The following is a 21,376-nucleotide window of genomic DNA, read 5'->3' on the forward strand; positions in this document are numbered from 1 at the left end:
CATTCATTAGATCTAAGACAATGTCTTTACAACATTCTTATTGTTTGAGTTCCCATGTGACTTCCTTATCCCTGATTATGAGTTTGCCAAGCATCCCTTTGGCAAGCAGCCACAATTAATGAGAGATGCATGATTCCCCAAAGTTTCATCTGGATTTTGAGATAGCCTTTCTTAGAAAAACCTTATGAATTGATATTTGGCTTTGAGACTGGACCACAAATTTCCACATTCTCCAATTTCAGAGTGTTCTTGAAACTAGCATCTAGCTAAGCTCCCCCAGAAGGAGGTCGCCAGTGCTGAGCTGAAGTCCTGGGGGCCGGGCAGGACCCGTTGAAGGTCCTGTGTGCAGTAGCGTGTTCACAGCTAAGAGCGGGCTGCAGGAGGGCAGGTTGTGGTGGCAAAGTGTCAGTGAGCTTTGCCGGCATTCTGTTTCCGCCTCCTATTTGTCAGTTGGGAAAGCTACCAGCACATCCATGGTGGCCTTGCTGGCGCTCACATCCGCGCTGAAACCTACAGACTCACAGCCACCCTGTTCCGTCTGCAGAATGCAGGCGTGTCACTTTCCCGCCCCTGTGGAAAAGAACTGCAGGGGCTGTGCGTGCTCTGCCGAATTCTATTTTTAAATGCCCATCACTTCATTTCAAAACATTTTTTCAAACATGCCATAGATACTATTCTTCCTTGAGATGCTAAATTTGAGGTTTTAGAAACCCAGTCCTGAGTTATGCAGCATAAAACCAAGTCTTTCAAAAGCCTTAAACACAATTGGCTTTTAATTACTTAGAAAAAGAAAAAAAAGAAAGAAAAAACTCATTGTAAAAAGGATGAGAGACTATTTAGCTTAAAAAAGAAAAGCTAAAGGGAAGTTTAAAAAAAAAAAAAAGCCCAAGAATGCAAGCTTCACTGTAATGTTAGGCTGCCATCCAGGCAGGTCTGCTGTGCTGTAATCAAAGCAGGGACAGGGACAGGTTTGCCTGGTGAATGCCTTAAATAACTTGAATGCTATTTTACTTCACCTTATTTACTTCACCTGTTCTTTCTCAGCCAAAAGTTCTTTCTGAGTAGCAGGGGGGATCTCTGTTGTAAAACACTAGTGGTATGGTGTGTGTGGGAGGCGGGGTGGGGGGTGGGGTGCTGCTTCACTATACAACTTGCCTGCTAATCTACCATGGAGTCAGATCCTGGCTTGATGGAGCCATTTCTGCCCTTTCCTAAACCATTGATGGGAATGGTAGGGCTGACTGTGTTCCTGAGAGAAGTCTGTGGTTGGTAATTTGCCAGAGAAAGGATTAAAATGCTTCACATTTGGCTGGGATGGGACTTTATGGCTAAGTAAATGCTTTTATTTCTCTAGCAGCTAACCTGTACCACCCATCAGTTTTACATCCACGGCAGAATAGGGAATGTGGGCTAGAGAAGAAAGCTCAGCCTCCCTCGGCTCCAAGAAGGCTCAAACGGCAGTTCTTGCTGGGTGTCAAAGACAGTGCGCTTGATCTTTCGTTGGCTTCTGAATCCCCACTTGAATAGACATCCTTATTTCCACCTTGGTCCTTGCAGACTTAGCAAGAATAGGGAACAAGGACTTTTCAAGGTCCTTGCTCAGCTCCAAGTCCCAGCCTTAAAGGTAGATGCTATGACCAAAATAGCCTTTGATGGAAGTCCTGACGGTATGTTGCTAGCCACATGACCCTAGCAAGTTAATTAACCTCTCCTTGATGCTGTTTCCTTATCTATAATGTGGGGACACAATTTCTCCCAGGCTGCTTTTGAGATTAATATAACCTAACTTGTGGACAGACGGCACCTGGCTTGGGGCTGGCACAGACCACTTGTGTTTGCTGTATTTCTTAGTTTGTAAAAATGTTCACCTTTCCTCAAGGCTGGAATCGGTTACCACATTTGTGTGCGCAGTTAGACAACAAAAAAGGTATTACTCCCTTGATACAACAGCTCTCTAGATTGCTGTCGTCTTTAGTAAGATTCCTGCATAGGGGACAGGCTATCAATAAGCTTGCATCTCAGTGTAAATTAGGAAACGCTGGTAATATCATAGCTTTACTTTCATAATCTGTCACATGGATTATTACTGGAGGCCCCTAGACTGCATTTTCTGTCATAGAGTCTCTCCTACAGAAATGATACAGGAGAATTTATTGAAAAATAATGTGTTTGTTTTTCAGGTATCATTTGTAAACTGTTCTTATATAAACGAAAGCATTATGTTTCCTGAATCAACACTAGGAGTAAATATTTACTGTATAATTGAGTATTTTAGATGAATGCGGGTTTAGTCCTCTGTGCACTGCCGCCAGCCTGTCTTCATGACTCACTCCTGAAAACAGTGGTGTATTGAATTGCTGACTGATCTGTTTCCACCCCAGACACGTATGTAGTCACCATGACATGTGGATGCTACCTTTGAAGTGTGTCTCATTTTCATCCTCTCAGCTGTATTTCAAGGCCGTGTTCTCTCCCACCTGTCTGACCCCTAAGTCAGGTTTTAATGGTCTTCCACACTCCGTTCCACCGCTGGCCTTTTCCAAAATATTGTCACCCTGCTTAAACATTTGAACACCAGTGCATTACTTTTATAAGATTATTCCACCTTAACTAACTTTTGAGGCTTTTTTTTTCTGCCTGTGAGTTTATGTACATAGATTGTGAAACAATAAGAGATTTTGACCAGGCCTCAATTTGTAGTTTAGTAACTAACTGTTGATGTACCTAACCTTGTTCTTTCATTCACAAACCTTTATGGGTTAAGTCTGTTCCCTCCTTATCTTTCCAAGTGTTGGTTGTATAACTAACACTCTTTCTCTATTCTCTATTTCTCTCTGTGTGTGTACATGTATATGATATGTTGTGTGGGTATGTGCTGTGTATGTGTGCATGTGTGGGTTTGTATGGGGTGGGTGGGTGAGTGAGTGAGTGAGTGAGTGAGTGAGTGAGTGAGTGGTGCATATGTGTGTGTGCATGTTGTGTGTGTCTGAGTGGGTGGGTGAGTGGTGTGTGTATGTATAAGTGATTGTGTGTGTCTTTAGAAACTATCCATCTTGGGTTTTGAGATAACATCTGTTGTTGTTTACTCAGGAGTAAGCTGGGTGGGCTGGCCAGTGAGGCCCAGGGATTCATCTGTGCTGCTCTAGGAGGCACAGGTCCAGCCCAGGCCCCCGTGCCTGACTTATGTTATCTGGCTTCTAGGGGTTAAACTTGGGCTCTGTGCTTTTGAAGCAAGCACTTTACAGACTGAACCACATCCCACCCTTCCAAGTCACCCTTCTGTTTTTGTAGTTTATTTAAAAGTCCTTATCTCTCCTGATAAGTTCAACTCAGATTCTCCCTCCCGAGTGACACTTCTCCTTAGCACTCCATCTCAGTCAGCCCTGTGGCCCACAAACCCACAACACGTAGATCTTTCTGAAAAAGAACTAGGAGATTCTGCAGGCAGGTTCTCGTTTCACTCATTGTTCCCAGACTAGCACGGTATGTAGCAATAGTAGAGACCAAGTAAATATTTATCTGCTATGTGAATGAAGTCATCAGACCTTCCTTGTAATTCTGCCTCTTCTCTGGCCCAAAGAACAAAATTCGTATACTGTGACCTAGATTTTCAGTGCTCTCCTCTCTAAGCCCCTCGCCACTCTTCTCATTGTGATTTTTTTACAGGCTGTGTTCATTCCTATTTCAGCATTCTGGCTTAAGCTATTTCCACCATTGTAAACACCTGACTTTCTTTCTCCTCTGCTGTCTATATCTTCCTAAGGATAAATTTAAATCTCACTATTGCCGTAAAACATACTTCCTCCTTTCTCAGTTAAACCCTGAGTTTCTCAGTTAGAGCCTGTCCTATCTATATTCCATCTTATTTCTAAAGTTAGTTAAACTTATATTTGTAATATTTTACTCCTGCCCCCAACAGGCACCTTCATACACACACACACACACACACACACACACACACACACACACACACATGAGGCATGGTGGAGGGGGGATACTAATGTAGTCACACATGTTTGAAAGCTGAGGAGGGAACTGCCTTACCTTGAATTAAAAGAAATTGTGTGTGTGTTAGGGGTGAGGGAGAGACAAGGTTATGTACATGATCAGTTGCCAAATTTGCAAATTGGAGCCTGACCAAAACTTTATTGTTGCTACAATCTATGTACATGGATGTATAGGCAGAAAGATGCTTCAATTTTTATTATTTAAAAAGCGAATGTTTCCTGTAAATTAGAGCACAAAATAGTACTGTAGGGAAAATGCGAAAATCTCTCCACATCTCAGCACTAGACATAAACATTCTACCCTGTACTCTGTTGTTGCCCTCAGCTTATGTAAGATCCTGCTATTTCAGAATCTGCTGAAGGGTGTATATAATTGTTTGTGCTTTTTATGTAAGTTAGGTTGATTATGATTGGCATAGAGGGTGGGTACGGCTGGCGTAGAAATAGAACAATAGACTAGTTTAGGATTCATGAAATAATCCAAATATGTGACAAAATCAGTATATGAAATGATGTCGTTCGGATCAAGCTGTTAATGTGGAGAAAAAGCTAGATTCTTCCCTCATTTATTATGTCCATGTAAACTCATGTGGATCAACAGGTGGAAAAAAGAACAAAAGCAATAAATAGAAACATGAATGACAGTGTTATGGGTACATAGACATGATAATACATGATATGAAAAACAAAGCATAAAATAAAGAAATTTGCACGTATAAAATCTCATATTTTATAATGAGGAGCAGTGGGGAGGGGTTGGCAGAAAATTAAAACCCAAGTGGTAAGAGATGAGATTTGAGGTCACCATTGTGTCGTGTACAATGTACCATGGTGACTCTCAAGCTGGTGTTTCCTGCACAGAGTCTCAGGACTATTTCACTTCTTTTTTTATTTTGGACAAAGAGTCATATCGACCAGGCTGGCCTGGAACTTGCTCTGTAGCACAGGCTGTTTGGGTTGCCAGCCTGAGTACTGAGATTGCAATCGTGTTACCGCACCTGGCTGGGACTATTTACTCTTGGCAGTAAACGCCATTTGAAGCTTATCTTGGTAGGTGTATGAATTGAACTCTTCAGATGAATTTAAGTTTCTCCATAAGATTGCTCTGTGTTTATAAGTATGCGTACATGTTACATAACCATGTTTATTTGGAGAACACACACATGTACATATGCAGTCTCTTTAGGTGTATATGCTGCCATGTGTTAACTGTCTTGTCTTACTAATATGACCTGGGAGAGAGAGACGACCTTCTGGCACACGCTCTGTGCAGACTATTAACATTTCACGTTTGATCTCTGAACTGGCTTTGATCTTGTCCCCATTATTTGATCCCAAGGTTACTTTATAGGATGGTTTGGACTATTATCTTCATTTCTTCCTTTCACAGCGAGGATCACCTCCGTTTCATCCATCCCCCTTTTACCCAAGACCAAATTCACTCCCATTAGCTGACCTCAAATGCTTCGTAAGAAGCTGTAAACCCCTTGCAGGCAGGAATTAAAGCCTTTTATCTTCCCAAACCGAGTACAGTACCTGGATTCTGGCCTCAGATCTTCTAAGAATTTAACAGATGAATTATTGGTGAAGCTAATTATGGAAGGAAAGCTGCTGGATAGCCTTGTCTCCCGAGTGTCTAGTTGTCCCTTCCACAGCAGTAACTGAAAAATGCAGTTTCCTGAGAGCCAAGCATGACCTCAGCCAATACCGCTCCAGAGAAGGACCCAAGATTTTGATCATATCAAAGAAGCAGTCTTGTCTTTTACTAATAGCCACACATAAATTACCATATGTTAAATGAAAAAGAAGTGGTTTTCTCCAAGCGTTCTAATGAACTGAGGCACAGGATAGAATTTTACCTGACTTACTGTTAGTTAATGTGTGCGGTTCACAGATGTTAAGAGATGTTGAATGGGGAATAAGGTTAAGAAGTAAACAAGCAAATGTGCAAGCAGAAGCTGAGTGAGTTCGTGCTACTCTCCAAGCCTGAGCTGCTCTCTTTCTCGAGCTACCATCTCTTCTCAGCAGCTGGGCTGTTTCTGAGTATATTAAATATGGCCAGAGTGAGGAAAAAGGCTGAGTTCCTATATTAAATTATCTTTAGACATTGGCAGTGAGAGTTAGCAAATTAGTGCAAAAGAGAACTAAATAAGCCAGGAATAGTGAGCACAATTTTTTAAAGGACCGATTTTTTTTGAAGAGTGAGGTTGGATATTTATTTACTGGATTATGGCAGGGGAAGGGAGAAGGGGAGAAGAGCAGAGAGAGAGAGAGAGAGAGAGAGAGAGAGAGAGAGAGAGAAGACAGAAGCTGTCTCTTCAAGAGGGAGATAGAAAAGGAAGAACTAAAAGGGCCAATGTTAAAGTTCATGCTTTAACATGTACTAGAGTGTCCTAAAGCCGCATTTAGTCTTCATCCTACAAAGAAGAGCACTGTATGAGGAAAAGAATAAAGGTGAGTATATTCACAGACAGTATATTCACAGATGGAGATATGTCCCCAACTAAAGAAAGTTCAGCCACTGGTCATTTCTTCCCAGCTTTGGCAATTCTAGAAGTCACCCCTTGAAGGACAGACAAGGAGAAGTAGCAGGAATGAGGGGATGAGGTTGGATAGTATCAGCTCTGGCTTTAATCTACCACATGTGGCTTCATTTAATCTAAATAATAGCTTCATAATTCAATTTTTTTATATCAGTGACCACAACATCTACAGTCTATTAAGAACTAGGCTAACTTGCTACTGAGAGGATGTGTCCTCTTTGGTTCGGTCTGGCTTTGTGGGACTGCAGTGTGTGGGGCCCTTAACCCTGGCAGGAGCTGCCTGTGTAGCCCACCCACCCAAGCTTCACATAGTTAAGGATTATATATAAGTTACTCAGTGCACACAGCCTCACTTACACCAACCCTGCCACTCTAGCCTGTTTGATGCAAGTGAACTAGTCAGAATATGGGCTTGTATGAGCCAGGGCAAGTAGCCAGATGTGCTAGTGAGTGGACCATGCTGCTCTCCCCAGATCATGCCTGTTGTGAGTGCCAGTCAAACCAAATGAGAGAGAACCTTTCCCTGCCATGACCACGTTCCCATAAACTCCACATGTGTCCTTGTGAACGCTATAGCCCTCTCCAGTTCCCAGCTATGGCACTCAGTGTTCCTGTGCTACCCTATGTTTAGATTATAGACCATACAGTAGTCTCTGAAGTGCTCAAAACGAGGGTCCCAGTGTTTAAATGGTCACTGTGATACCTGAAGTCCAATCTTGAGTTATTTTCACTTTGATGCCCACGTTTTACTGTGACAAATACTTATAGTTTTAAAAAAAGTACTTTATTGTTTAAAAATCAAGTACTTTGAGGCCTTCTAAATAGAATAGACTTGAATAAATGCAGAATATACATAATAAAGTATGTATGCACACATTAGGTATCCATCCTCACATAGTGGGGATAGGAGTGTGAAGCAGTGTGTGCTCTCTTGAGACTATCAGGACTTGCTAATAGGTAGGGGATGTATAGCGGTTTCAGCAGTGCTGCAGTCCCGTGAGTGACATCAGTTACTAGAGACCTCAGGCTTCCACAGAAATGCAAACCACTGTAGGTAGACATTGAAGAGATGGCTTTCAACGGCCTAAAACTCACATTGAGAGTGTAACTTCACTGTGTTATTTACATCGTTTCTACAGTTTTATGTTTGTATAGTGTTTATTGTTGAATTTTATATTACAGAACATTTCAAATGTAACAAAATTAGAATTAGATAATGTCCCCTTATGCACCAGTGCGTTTTTTAAAGTTGTTAATATTTTTTTCAGTGATGTTTTACCTATGCTTCCTTTTTTTTTGTCCCAAAATATTTTCAGGTGAATTTCAAACATCATTCAACTCATCTCTAAAACCTTGGCATATATTCTAACTAGGAAGGTTAATATTACCACCACACCAAGTTGTACCCCTAGAATTAATCATTTTCTAACATCAAGCAATTTCTGATACCTTGACTGTCTTAACCCTATCACTTAGTGGTGAGAGGGGTGGGCTCAATCAGTAAAATGCTTTTTATGCAGACATGAAAAAAGCAAGGTGCTGCAGTTCACATCTGTAACCCTGGCACCGAGGAGCAGAGGCACACATGATGTCAGAGGCTGCTCGTTCATTTCTGACTACTCTGACTTGAAGTAATCACACAGAAACTATATTATTTGAATCACTGCTTGACCAATCACTTAAGTGTATTGTTAGTTCTTGTATTTTAAATCAATCCATTTTTATTATTTTATATTTTACCATGAGGCTTGTGGCCTACTAGCAAGGTTCCTGCTGATGGCTCATGTCTTTCTCCTCTGGCGGCTACATGGCATCTCACTTACTCCTCTCTCTCTCTCTCTCTCTCTCTCTCTCTCTCTCTCTCTCTCTCTCTCCACACACACACACACAATGATCAGGCATGGTGGCAAGCCCCTAGAACCCTAGTACTGGAGGGTAGAAACATAGTTTCTGACAGCTCCCTGGCCAGCTAGCCTATAAAAAAAAATCAGGTGCTCCAGGTTCAATGAAAGTCATGTCTCACAAAAAAAAAAAAAGGAAGGAAGGAAGGAAGGAAGGGAAAAAGAAAGAAGGAAAAGTAAAAGGAAAAGAAGGAAGAGAAAGAAGAAAGCAATGGCGTAAGATACCTCATTTTAAGCCCTGACCTTTACTTATGCACTTAAGTAGCAGGCATACACTCACCACATACACACACACACACACACACACACACACACACACACACTCACCACACACATACATACTCACAATCACTTGGGTGCAAAAACCATATTTTTAAATTAAAATAAAATATTTTGCATATTATTTTTAATTAGAATTCATATAAGGTTCATGTACTTAATTTTTATGCTTCCTGTATCTTTTATCATATATAACTATTTAATTTTTCTTTAGAATCACTTATCAAGGAGTTTAAAGAAGAAAATCTGCCTTCAAAATTAATGCTTTGGGCTTTGTTTTTAAATCATTAAAGTGTAAATTCTCTACAATCTTAGATCCTGATATCTAATGCTAAAATCTGAAAGGCTGAGAAAGCAGAGGGGGGTAAGTTCTTTCTGTCACTCTATGGCCGTGAGTCACCTTTGTTATTCAAGGTCAGAAGCCAAAGGCCCCTACCCTTTGGAGTTCAAGCATGTCTACATCATGTCGCATTTTAGAGTGCCCTGTACTTCGACTTAGCCAAAACATTAGTCTAGTTATGAATATATAGTTTGTAAATAATAAACACTTTGGGACTGAAATTGTATCTCTTTTTTCTTTCCTATTTTGGCTTTGTGTTTCTGTATCACAAATTCAGCTAACATTTCCTTACCAAACCTGAGTGTTTGTATTTCTCTACTGATAGCAGTTAGAATTCCTAAATGGTGTGTCCATTTGGTAAAATCATCATAGAGTTCCATCCAATATTTCCAAAGCATTATCCATTATGAAATGTTCGATATTCACCTCATTTTAAAATACTTCTTTTGCTATTCTACCAAATTTTCTTGCAACCTGGGTAGGACGACAGAAAAGAATTTCTACTGCACTGTAATTTTAACACTACTATCCTCGATTTAAATTGTGCAGTGCTGCTTAAATGCCTCAAGATTTTTCCAGTTCTTTTTATAAACTCCAAATCTTGTGATATCTTTCCTTTCTTAGGACACAAACGAGTCTGCCAAACAAGGAGTTATTTTGGAATCCACGACAGATGCTGCGGAATGGAGTCTAGAAGTGGAGCGTGTACTACCGCAGCTGAAAGTCACGATCAGGACCGACAATAAGGTACCAGAGAGAGCACAGTTGCTCCAAGAAACCACCTCATTAGGTGCTTTTAGGTTGAGAACACCCACGATTTTAAGAATGGGACAAGAGGGGCGTTGGGTTAGTATCCAACAGGCCGGCCTGTGATTTTCCTGCCTCAACAGCTCCAATGTTGAAATTATAGGCACATGCCTCCTTGCCTAGTCTGCTCTTGTCTTAACAAGAGTTTAACAAATTATTGAATGAATACTGTAATACAGTCAAAGGAGCAAGAAAAATCTGTGGAAGGATTTGGAACATATGCTATTTCACTTGGATTGAAGGACTTTTGTCAGTAACTTTAATGTAATTTGTTGAAAATTGTGCTCTCTTGAGGTGAACTGGAATTCTGTGGTGATACCAGTTGATTAGAGTAAAAGATGTTTTAGAACTTGCTGCCTAGCTCAGTTTCGTGTAACGTAGATGTTGTCTTTGATCATCTGTACTGCAGTTTGTGAGACTGGAAGTTAAAGCTGGGGTGAAGTTTCTGCCTGTATTCCTAGCACTCAGATGGTTAAGACAAGGGGATCATGAATTCTAGGTCAGTATTAAGATGACAAGAAATATATAGTAAGACATGGATTGGATAATTGAGCAAGGAAGCTGATTCTGAATCAAGGTACTGCTTTGTTTTTCTTTCTTATTTACGGCATTGTAAGTAATTATTTTAAAGCGAGAAATTCTCATGAACAGTACTAATAATCTCTGCATAAAGTGCTAAAGAGACAGTTGGGCTGGATAATAGGACCTGAAGAGGGATTTTCATCCATGTGACTAAACATAAACTCAGAATTCATGAACAAAGTTCTATGGAAGATCATTACTAAAAACCATGGTTTTATGTCTAGGCTCAAAGTAGACACTCTACAAAGATTGAAGTCTTGAGAATCTTAGAAGAATATTCATCCTTTAGAAATCTCACAACCCTTAAGAAATAGCCTAGGTTGCTATCACATCCGACAGCAGGGTGAGTCTACAAGAGTTATTCAGCAGTGTAATGTACACAGGTCTACCATGATTAGTGCAAGAATCCTGCAGCCTGGTCACTCTGCTGACCCAGTCATTGTGGAGAACAGTAGGTGTGCAGCCATATTGGAAGTGAATGCTTTGTTCTCATCGCATGTGCAAATTATCTACTATTAAGATTTTTTTTTCTCTGATTAGATCTCTGCTAGAAATCAGGCTTTTCAAAAAGAAGTAATGTGTTTCCTTTTTTTTTACAAAAACATGCCATTTCTAGGGTTTTTTTTTTATTTTGTGAGAACAAACTTTCTTTTTGAAATTAAAAGTCATTATTGTTGTGATTCTAGATATGTTAAAATCTAGATAACATGTTAAAATAATTGTGTAGCTGGGAACAGTTTAATCCCAGAAGAAAGCAAATTTAACTTGTTTGCTTTCATTCTAAGTATACTCTTAGAGCCAGACTTGTCATTTAGAACCTAATGGGTTTGTGTTTGTGTTTTAACTGCAGTCATTGCCTTCCACACACTAGAATCAACAAGAAAGACACTCTTGTTTGGCAGAAGTAAGTGCAGTTCAGATTCTACAGTAGACCAACTCAGAATCCTGGATTTGTCAAGAATCAGTGCCCTTCTGACTTGGGAAATAATTAACTGATTTAAAATTGGACACTGACTCCCACTGCATGCCACCAGCTTTGTCTCATGGAAACTGACTGTGGCAAATTATACAGTCATATATGTAAGAGCAGATGTTTTGATTTCTCAGAATTTTTTAGGATATGAGGATATTACTTTGAATATTGATTTTTATGATTAAAATATACTGATAAATCCATAATTGATTGCTTTGTCAGAATTCTTTTTTTCTTTTTCCCATTCAAAAATTTACACTTCCTCCCCTCCTCCCATTCCACCCTCCCCCGCTTCCCCACTTACCTTTCTCCCTCCCCTTCCCTCCTTAAGAAAGGGCAGGGAACCCTGCCCTGTGGGAAGTCCAAGGCCCTCTCCCCTCCATCCAGATCTGGGAAACTGTGCATCTAAATAGACTAGAGTCCCAAAAAGCCAGTACATGCAGTAGAAACAGGTCCCTGTGCCATTATCGATGGCTTCTCAGTTCACCCCCATTGTCAGCCACCTTCAGAGAGTCCAGTTTGATCACATGCTTGTTCAGTCCTGGTCCAGCTGGATTTGGTGAGCTCCCCTTAGATCACCCACTGTCTCATTGGGTGGACCGACCTCTCATGGTCCTGAATTCCTTAGTCATCTTCTCCCTCCTTCTGCTCTTCAAATGGACCTTGGGAACTCAGTTCATTGCTCTGATGAGGGTCTCTGTCTCTGTCTCCATCTGTCACCAGATGAAGACTCTATGGTGATATTCAAGATAATCATCAGTGTGATAGTGGGGCAAGGCCAGTTCAGGCACCCTCTCCTCTGCTGCCCAAGGACCTAGCTGGGGACATCCCTCTAGAGCCAAGTCTCTTGCCAACCCTAAAATGGCTCCCTTAATGTAGATATCTTCTTCCCTGCTCCTATATCTGCCTTTCCTCCATCTCTACCCTCCCACTCCCCCAAACACTCCCCAGTCTTTCCCTTATCTCTTCTTTCTCCCACTCTCCCCTTCTCCAACCCCACCCTTACCTCCACCCCCATGCTCCCAACTTTTGCCCAGCAATCTTGTTTGCTTCCAATTTCCAGGAGTATCTATATATGTTTTTCTTTGGGTTCACCTTGTTATTTTGGCTTCTCTAGGCTTGTGAACTATAGGCTTAATATCCTTTCTTTATGGCTAGAGTCCACTAATGAGTGAGTACATACCACATTCATATTTTTGGGTCTGGCTTATCTCACTCAGGATAGTGTTTTCTATTTCCATCCATTTGCATGCAAAATTCAAGATGGCATTGTTTTTTACCGCTGATTAGTACTCTGATGTGTAGATGTACCACACTTTATCCATTCTTCCATTGAGGGGCATCTAGGTTGTTTCCAGGTTCTAGCTATTACAAATGGTGCTGCTATGAACATAGTTGAACAAATGCTTTTGTAGTATGATTGGGCATATCTTGGGTCTATTCCCAAGAGTGGTATTGCTGGATCCTGAGGTAGATTGATTCCCAACTTCCTGAGAAACCGCCACACTGATTTCCAAAGTGGTTGCACAAGTTTGCATTCCCACCAGCAATGGATGAGTGTTCCCCTTACTCCACATCCTCTCCAGTGTAGGCTATCATTAGTGTTTTTGGTTTTAGCCATTCTGACAGGTGTAAGTTTGGGTATGTTGTGTCTTTGTTTTTGTTGAATTCAAGGAAGACTTTAATTTCTTTCATAATGTTACATTTAAATTCTATTTCTTCTGGATTAGACTGTTCAAGTCTTCCTATAATATGTTCATTGAATTCTGGTATTATCATGTTGCTTTTCAGATTGCTGGAAGAATTCTTGCATTGGCGCCTGTCCATCTCTTCCTTCAAATGCTGTTAGGAGAGTCTTGGCGACTTGGTCCGCCAAGTTAGCTGTGGATAACTGTATACTTAGGGGTTTTTCTTGGTCTGCCCACTCTTAGGTCCCTTCATTACTGGAGTTGGCTCTCAGATCCTCTCCATCCTGAAGTAGGCTTTGGTGGTGGATCTAAGGACCCCGCAGATGGAAAGAAGTGCTTGGGGGGCAAGCTGGGATGGGATAAGAAGAGAAAGGCAGTAGCTGGAGAAAAGCCCCACTGAATGGCTAGAAATTTTAGGGGATTGGAGGCTGCCTGTGCTCCCTTCCCAGGGCGTCCAGCCGGCCGGTTGGGCACACACTCACCCCTCCAGATGGATCTTCTGGTACAAGATCAGGGCCATTTGCTGGCCAGGGACCTTGCAGACAAACGGGCAGGCATGCTAGGTGCAGGCTCAGTGGAACAAAGAAACTCCTGCAGGAGTTGCACTCACCTCAGCCCCCTTTGTCAGAATTCTTTTCTGGGACATTTGATCCTTATAGCTAGTGCTTCACAGCAGCTTTTCTCTGAGCCTTTCAGATGCACCAAAGGGAGAGCATAGCACTTGCATCAATATGTTTGTAGCTTAAGAAAATGAGATTATACAATGACTTAAAAGCCTTAAGAATCTAGTGAATAGAAAATGGATTATTGTTTTTCAAAAATTAAAAAAATCAAAAATAACTTAGATATATATGAGGTGTCCTCTCAGACCCCTTGTCATTGACAGTTGCTGCAGCTTCAGGGCACGTCCTACTTTGCCTTTATTTGGCCAATAACCTTTCACTCAGCACAGGCTACTTGGGGCATTTAGAAACCCTTTTTATTTCATTTCATATTTGAGGGAAGAAAAAAGAAATTAAATATTTGGAGAGTCAATGTTTTACTGGTTATGTATTAATATTTGAATAGCTTAGAGATTCTGGGAGGCATATAATAAAGGGTCTCATTATTTAAACTCATTATAAATTTATTTTAAATGACCTTACATTAGTAGTAAATAAGTCTCATATTTGTCTGCCACAGGATATTTTTTTTTACTTTTCCTCTCAAGCTAAGTTTATTACTTCTATGCTTTCTTGCAGAGAATTAAAAAGAAAACACGAAGGGACTCTTTTAGTTTGGGAATATGCTTTTTACATATTGCATTTGTGTCCACCAGATTCCATCATATGCCAATATTTTTCTTTGTATCCTTTCCATTATGATGCAATTGATTCTTTTTGCCAAAGTAGCATGTATCTGTTATATTGCACTACTTGCTACTGTTGCCTGTTCCCAAAGAATAGAAACTAATTTTAATATTAGCAGAAACAAAATAGAATTAGGAGAAGAAGTATGTGCCAAAAATACAAATAATGTGATAGTCGGCTGAAGACTGAGGTCTTGCTGGGTGCTAAGCTGAATAAAATTAAAAAGCTTCAGGACAGAAAAGGAAATAATCAGAGGAAGAAACAGCCTAAAGGATTAGAAGAAGAAAAAAAAACAGCCAGGAAAGAAATATTCAACCTATAGGATTGGAAAAGATACATCTAACACAGAATTATTATCTAACATCGGTTAAAAAAAAAAAAAAACCTCAAAACCTTGCCAAAGAAAACATCCAGTCAACAAATGTGCTAATGAGACAGACAGTTCCTCAGACAGGAAGTACAAATGGCCAATAAGCATGCAAAGTAAAAAAAAAAAAAAAAAAANAAAAACAAAAAAAAAAACCTACAACATTCTGTTATCAGAGAAATGCAAATTAAATCAGCATTAAAATTCTATCTCATCCTAGTGAGAATGGTTATCATTAGGAAAACAATAACAAACACTAGCAAGGCTGGGCCCTGGTAGGGACCCTTATTTACTGCTAATGGAAATATAAACAGATGAAACATTATGGAACTCAGCATCAAAGTTCCTCAAGACAACCTTTGATTAGTAATGCCAACTATACAACTCCTGGGCGTATTCCCGAAGGACACTAGGTCAGCATACTCAGAGACACTTGCACATCCATGTGCATCACAGCGCTTTTCACTTATACAGGTTCTAGAAATAGCCTAGATGTGCCTCAACAAATGAATTAGTCAAGAAAATGTATAAATGCATAATAGAGTTTTCTTCAGCAGTAAACAAGTAAATTATATCATTGGCAGGAAAATAGATGCTACAGGAGATCGTTATATTATGGAAAATAGAAAATAGTAACTCAGATGAATATTGCATGGTAGGATATAGATACATAAAATTGTATTATGCTGGCTAGTTTTATATCAACTTGACACAAGCTAGAGTCATCTGAGAGAAGAGAGCTCAATTGAGAAATTATTTCCATTCTATCAAGCTGTAAGCAAGCCTGTAGGGCATTTTCTGAATGATTCATGGGAACGGGGTCCAACCCATTGTTGTGTAGCCAGCCCTGGGCTGATGGCCCTGGGTTCTAAAGAAGGCAGGTTGAGCAAGTCATGAGGAGCAAGCCAGAAAGCAGCACCGCAAGCCAGTACACAGCCTTCGTAGTGGCTTCTGAGTCAACTCCTTCCTCCAGGTCCCTGCCATCTTTGAGTTCCTGTTCTAATTTCCTTTGATGACAAATAGTGCTGTGGAAGTGTAAACCAAATAAACCCTTTCCTCCCAAGTTGCTTTGGACATGGTGTTTTATCACAACAATAGAAAACTCTAAGACACACATGTACATGTGAGCACACACACACATGACTATATTTTTTTTCCTATATCATGTATATTTGGAAGTTGCAGAGACATTGGCTGAAGGAAGGAAGGAAATTAGAAGGAGGGAGGGGTAAAGGCAGAACAGTCTCCAGGACACAGCATGTATAGCTAGAACAGTATCTAGGCCACAACATACTCTCAGTCAGAAGAGTCTCTAGGCCTCAGCATGTGTAAACAGTCTTAGGCTACAATATGTATAGTCAGAACAGCCTTAGACATAGCATGTACAGTCAGAACAGCCTTAGACAACAGCATGTACTGTCAGAACAGCCTTAGACAATAGCATGTCCAATCAGCACAGTCTTATGCTGCAGCATGTACAGTCAGAACAGTCTTAGGCTGAAGCATGTACATTCAGAACAGTCTTAGCTGCAGCATTGCAGTCAGAACACTCTTAGCTGCAGCATGTTCAATCAGAATAGTCTCTATTTTGAAGCTAATTTACTTCAGAATCTTTCTATGAATATTATTCATGATAATTATCAAAGGAAATTTTTTCCTAAGTGACTGAAACATTTCCAAAAGTATAATAATTTTTAAAAAATTTTAAGTGACTCAGTTGACAAGGTCCTGAGATATTCCAAAGAATTCTGCATGCCCAGCACTTCTGAGACATGAATGAATGTTTGTTTAGATTTTCATCGTCTGTGTTACTGATGACTTGATAACTTTGAATCTCTAGAATATTGTATTTTCTTGAGAGATCTCTCTCTCCTCTTTTTTTTTACCCCAAGACAGGGTTTGTAGACTTTTGACTTTGGACACTATTCAGATGGGACCAACCAGGGCTCTTTTTTTCTGAGCTCACTGTATCAAGGGGCTCAGCCACCATTTCTTACTTATATTTGACAGAGCCTCAAAGGCTGGTAGGGAGGTTTAAAATATTCTGTTAGCAGAACAAATGGAAGCCTCAAGGATTGGGAATCTGTAGTACAGTAAGATCTGAAGCAGGCATCCTACACAATCAGTTGTGTAGGGCAGTGTCTTAATAAGGGTTCCCTGTGGCTATGATAAAATACCCTGAGGAAAGCTCCTTAAGGAAGAAAAGGTTTTTTTTTCTTTTGACTCACACTTCAGGAGTGCAGTGCATCTTGGGAAGAGTCAAAGCAGCAGGAACTTGAAGTTGCTGGCCACACTTTGTTGACAGCCAAAAAGCAGAGAACAATGGATGAAGGAAGGCTGCTGCTCAGCTCCCTTTCTTCCCTTCCACAGTTGAGGATCCTAGCCAGGGAGTGGCACAGCCCACTATCAGCTTGTCTTCTCACCTCAATTGATGTGATCAATATAGTCACCCACAGTTACCCAAATGACAACCTCCTGATGATTCCACAGTCTTACAAATTGACAAGTGATACTCACCATCACAGGGAGGACATGGCTTTGTCTGCAGGCTAGTTCCAAATTGGAAGGGCTTGACCTAGGACTGGGAGGGGCTCATTACTACAAAGTCCATGACTTAGTTTCTTGGACCAGATGCTGCACCAGGTGGATTAGAATTCTGGCTTGGTGTGTGTCTTGGCATTGTCATTGCCTATTTGTGTATTAATTGACCTAAGGGAAAATGACTTCTAATGGTGTTTTGTTTGTTTTACCACAGTAGAAACCAACCCAGCCTCCCTGACCTGGGAGTTGCTTTGGTCTGGACTCCAAATTCCAGCATGCCAGGTCCTGACCCTCTCCCTGTTGGACCACTCCCACAGGGTTTTATTTATTTTTTTTTGATTTTTTGAGACAGGGTTTCTCCGTAGCTTTTTGGTTCCTGTCCTGGAACTAGCTCTTGTAGACCAGGCTGGCCTCGAACTCACAGAGATCCGCCTGCCTCTGCCTCCCGAGTGCTGGTATTAAAGGTGTGCACCACCACTGCCCGGCCTTTCCATAGGGTATTTAAGTGGGCTCCCAAAGGAGAAACACATGGTTCTGGGTTTGCATGGGCTTGGTCACCCGAGAGTGCTGTACTTAATAAAATGATGGGCATTTTGATTTGGTTTGATCTGACCTAATTGGATTTCTTTGCACCAACACAGCTGCCCTGTCTTTTTATTTTTTCTTAACACCAAGTAAATACTACTAATATTTATTCTTATTCCTCAAAAATGAGGAAAAATGGGAAGTGTGAAGTCAGTTTTCAACTAAATTTTAACATAGGCTTTTTTCTTCAATTATGCAGTTCTTATTTCTAAAAGATTGTACATTACGATGATTTAATATTAGGTATTTAATGGAATGAACAAATGTTCTAATATGCTTCAATGCCCCATGGATATAGTAATTAAAAATTTGATTAATGTCTTAAATAGATTTTTTTTCCAAATTATAATTAAATGTTTCCTGCTTTGTTTTTCTAAGAGATAGTTGGGTAGGTACCGCCTTCCTTTTGCCAAAATGTCTCAAGTAATTATGTAAATCTTCAGATTCATTACAAGGAATTTAGATGAAGTGATTATTTTGAATGTTTTGGAAGTATTACAACATATATTTCTAATTATTTTAAAGCTCTGATTCACTGAACTGTTTTTATAGACCTTCCTGTCCTGCGGCATCTGACTTTGCTGAACTGTCATCAGAAGAACCTTAAATTTTAAGTTTCAACTCCACACAATTGAATTTTGTTTTGAAGTAAATAAAGCACCCAGGTGTTGCCTTAGGTGACTACAGCAGGAGACCTTTTGGGAAGAGTCATTGTAATAGGATAAAACCACTGCAATAGTTTTGAGCCTTTGGGCTCCTCCATCACCATGAGAGCTAAGACCTAAGAGGGAGAAGAGGGCCTTCATTAATCAGCAGGTAGAATTCCATTTAAATGAACCTGGAGGGACCACAGAATTACTATATTAGATCTCAGTCTCTTCAAATTGGAAGCTAAGTCCTGCAGAAAGTTACAGGGGGAGGCTCTTTCTTTTTATTATTACAGACAAATCTGTACCTGGGAGGAATTGAGAGCATGTCTCTCATTCCAAAGCAATAGAGAAACTAGCTTTCTTGGCTTTGTGCCTATCAGCATTTGTATACAGCGAGAGATGGTGTTAGCAAAGGTTAACTTTTCTAAATATTTATGTATTGTTATAGTTTGGGAATGGGAACATTTCTTAAGACTTATTCTTTCGTTTTGGGTGGGAAATAGTAATAGGATTCTTGCATCCAGAAGCCAAGAGATATAAATTTATTCTGTGGGCTAGAATACAGGAATGGATTCCATCCATGTACATGATCATTATTAACACAGGATTCTGTCTGATATTTGCATAGTGCAGAAACTGCATTTATAATTCTTAGAGATTTTGCTGGTAGACCTTATATTAAAAAATATTCATGTAATTTAAAGAAAAATAAGACACCCAATTTAAAAAGCCAGCTTTAGCAATTATAGCAACAAATGTAAATACAGGTGGCAATAAGTTGATCTCCATGAGACTCCACGCAGGAGTAATAGCTCCAATTACTGTCACAAATGTTTGTAATTGTATCTATTGCCGCCAGACAATAAATGCTTTTTAATATAACAGGGCCATAAATGTACATGCTGCTGTTGTTTAAACAAAATACCATTTTCAGTAAATTTATCCTTGAAACACCTGCTATAATCAAAAAGAGGTGAATGCTATCAAAATAAACTGCCTAAATTAACTAGACACACATACATTTTTAGAACAGCCGGCATGATTACTCAGCTGCCACATCATCTCAGAACGAGGGAAAATACTCGCTGATGGACTTTTATAGCAAGCATTCTTCAAAAGAGATTGCACAAAGCAGCTATTCTTTGGGACTGTTGTATTATTTCAAGCAAGATATGATTTTGTGCACTGGAAGTTGTATTTGCAAGGTCAGCTGTTTGATTTGGGTTTTGTATTTGCTTTGTTGCATATCGTCATGGATAGATACCACGTGTTGGGAAAGGTTATTGTGCTTAAAATTATACAGCATAATACAGCAACAGAGTGGAGACAAAGCCAGTCTCCCCGATCAACCACAAGATCCCAAGTTGTTCTGTCTTCGCCTTGCTTAATGCTCTGGATATTGTTTGTTTAAGCATGGCTGCTGATGCCTGCCTTTCTGTTTACCCTGAATGTGATAAATGTTTAATGGGACCAGGTAAAGGTCCCATGTATCACAAATTAAAACAGAAGTCAGAATAGTTTTGCCTTAGTGACCACCATTAGCTGTAACTAAAGAGCATCAGCAGTAATGGCATTACAAAGAAACAACCAGTGAGAACAGCATGCTCCGTTAGTACTGCAGCGACGAGAAACCAATGCCTCGCTGCCCACAGACCTCAGATAGACACCTGTGATTGAGAGCAGTGAATTAATATATATTGATTATAATTAAAGTGTCTAGACTGCCTAAATATTTCATTATTGTAAAGTATGATTTAATGTTTCCCTTGAATTGCTTGATATAAAATATGAATTGAAGCAGAAACCATTTGTCACATGGACATCCTACAAAATGTAGTTTTTATTGGCTTGACTCATTTTTCCTAATCAGCCTGTTAGAGTCATTCTCACTATTACTATGTTTTATTTGAAATTTCTTAATATTTGAACAAAATTTCACCCCATGATTTTTATTTCATTATTTTTGCCTGTTTTTTTATACCAAAGAAATTATTTCTATGTCTTGGTTCTTTGAAAATGTAGAAGATAACTATTTTTTGTTTGTTTCCTGGAAGGATGTTGAATGTCGGTCTGAGACATAAGTTTTGATTGGCAGATTCTTTAACTTGGGTGGAACTGTTGTTAGAGCCTTGATGCAAACGGAGTCCCCTGGGAAGAGGGTCTCAAGGGATGGCCCAGATGAGTTTGGTCTGCGGCCAGATCTATGGATGCCACATCATCTCAGAATGGAGGAAAATTGTTTAGACTGTTGGTTGATTTGGGAGAGCCCAACCCACTGTGGGCAGTGGCACTCTTGGGAAGGCTGTCCCGGGTTGTGGAAGAAAGCTATCTGAACACAAACCGGAGAGAATAATTCAGTAAGCAACCTTTCTCCATGGTTTCAGCTTCAGTTCCTGTGTGGGCTCCTGTCCTGACTTCTGTCTCTGATGAATCCTGGAAGTGTAGGATGAAATGAACGCTTTCCTCCCCTAGGTTACTGTTGGTTGATATTTATCCCAGCAGGCACACAAACGGGAGTGAGTGTCAAGCTTAATCACCAGTTCTCCACAGTAGTTACTCAGCATCTCATGAGATCAGTTCTGATTGCTAACTTGACCTGTGAGTATTTGCCCTGGGAGATCTCGACTCTGGGCATTTCTTTCTGATGCCTGGAGGCCCTCAGCAAGGTGTGCGCAATCATAGAAAAGAAGTGCAGCCTGGGATCGCCACGAATAACAAGTTTCAGTTAGCGCGTGAAGGATCTTCAGTGGCGGGTGGTAGTCGG

The 21,376-nt window shown here is 40.2% G+C and overlaps 1 protein-coding gene across 2 annotated transcripts in view; it reads left to right on the forward strand.

The window, feature by feature from the left end:
* Ift57 (intraflagellar transport 57) overlaps positions 1-21,376 on the forward strand; it is a 55,507-nt gene that overhangs the window by 17,168 nt on the left and 16,963 nt on the right. For both annotated transcript variants that reach the window (XM_050163442.1, XM_050163441.1), the window contains one exon: positions 9,695-9,817. In XM_050163442.1, the coding sequence (XP_050019399.1) occupies positions 9,695-9,817 (123 nt within the window). The remainder of the gene's footprint in view (positions 1-9,694; positions 9,818-21,376) is intronic.

The sequence above is a fragment of the Alexandromys fortis genome, unplaced genomic scaffold (genome assembly GCF_014885135.2).
Source record: "Alexandromys fortis isolate MF-2015 unplaced genomic scaffold, M_Fortis_MF-2015_v1.1 scaffold_131, whole genome shotgun sequence".
In the NCBI taxonomy this organism is placed as follows: domain Eukaryota; kingdom Metazoa; phylum Chordata; class Mammalia; order Rodentia; family Cricetidae; genus Alexandromys; species Alexandromys fortis.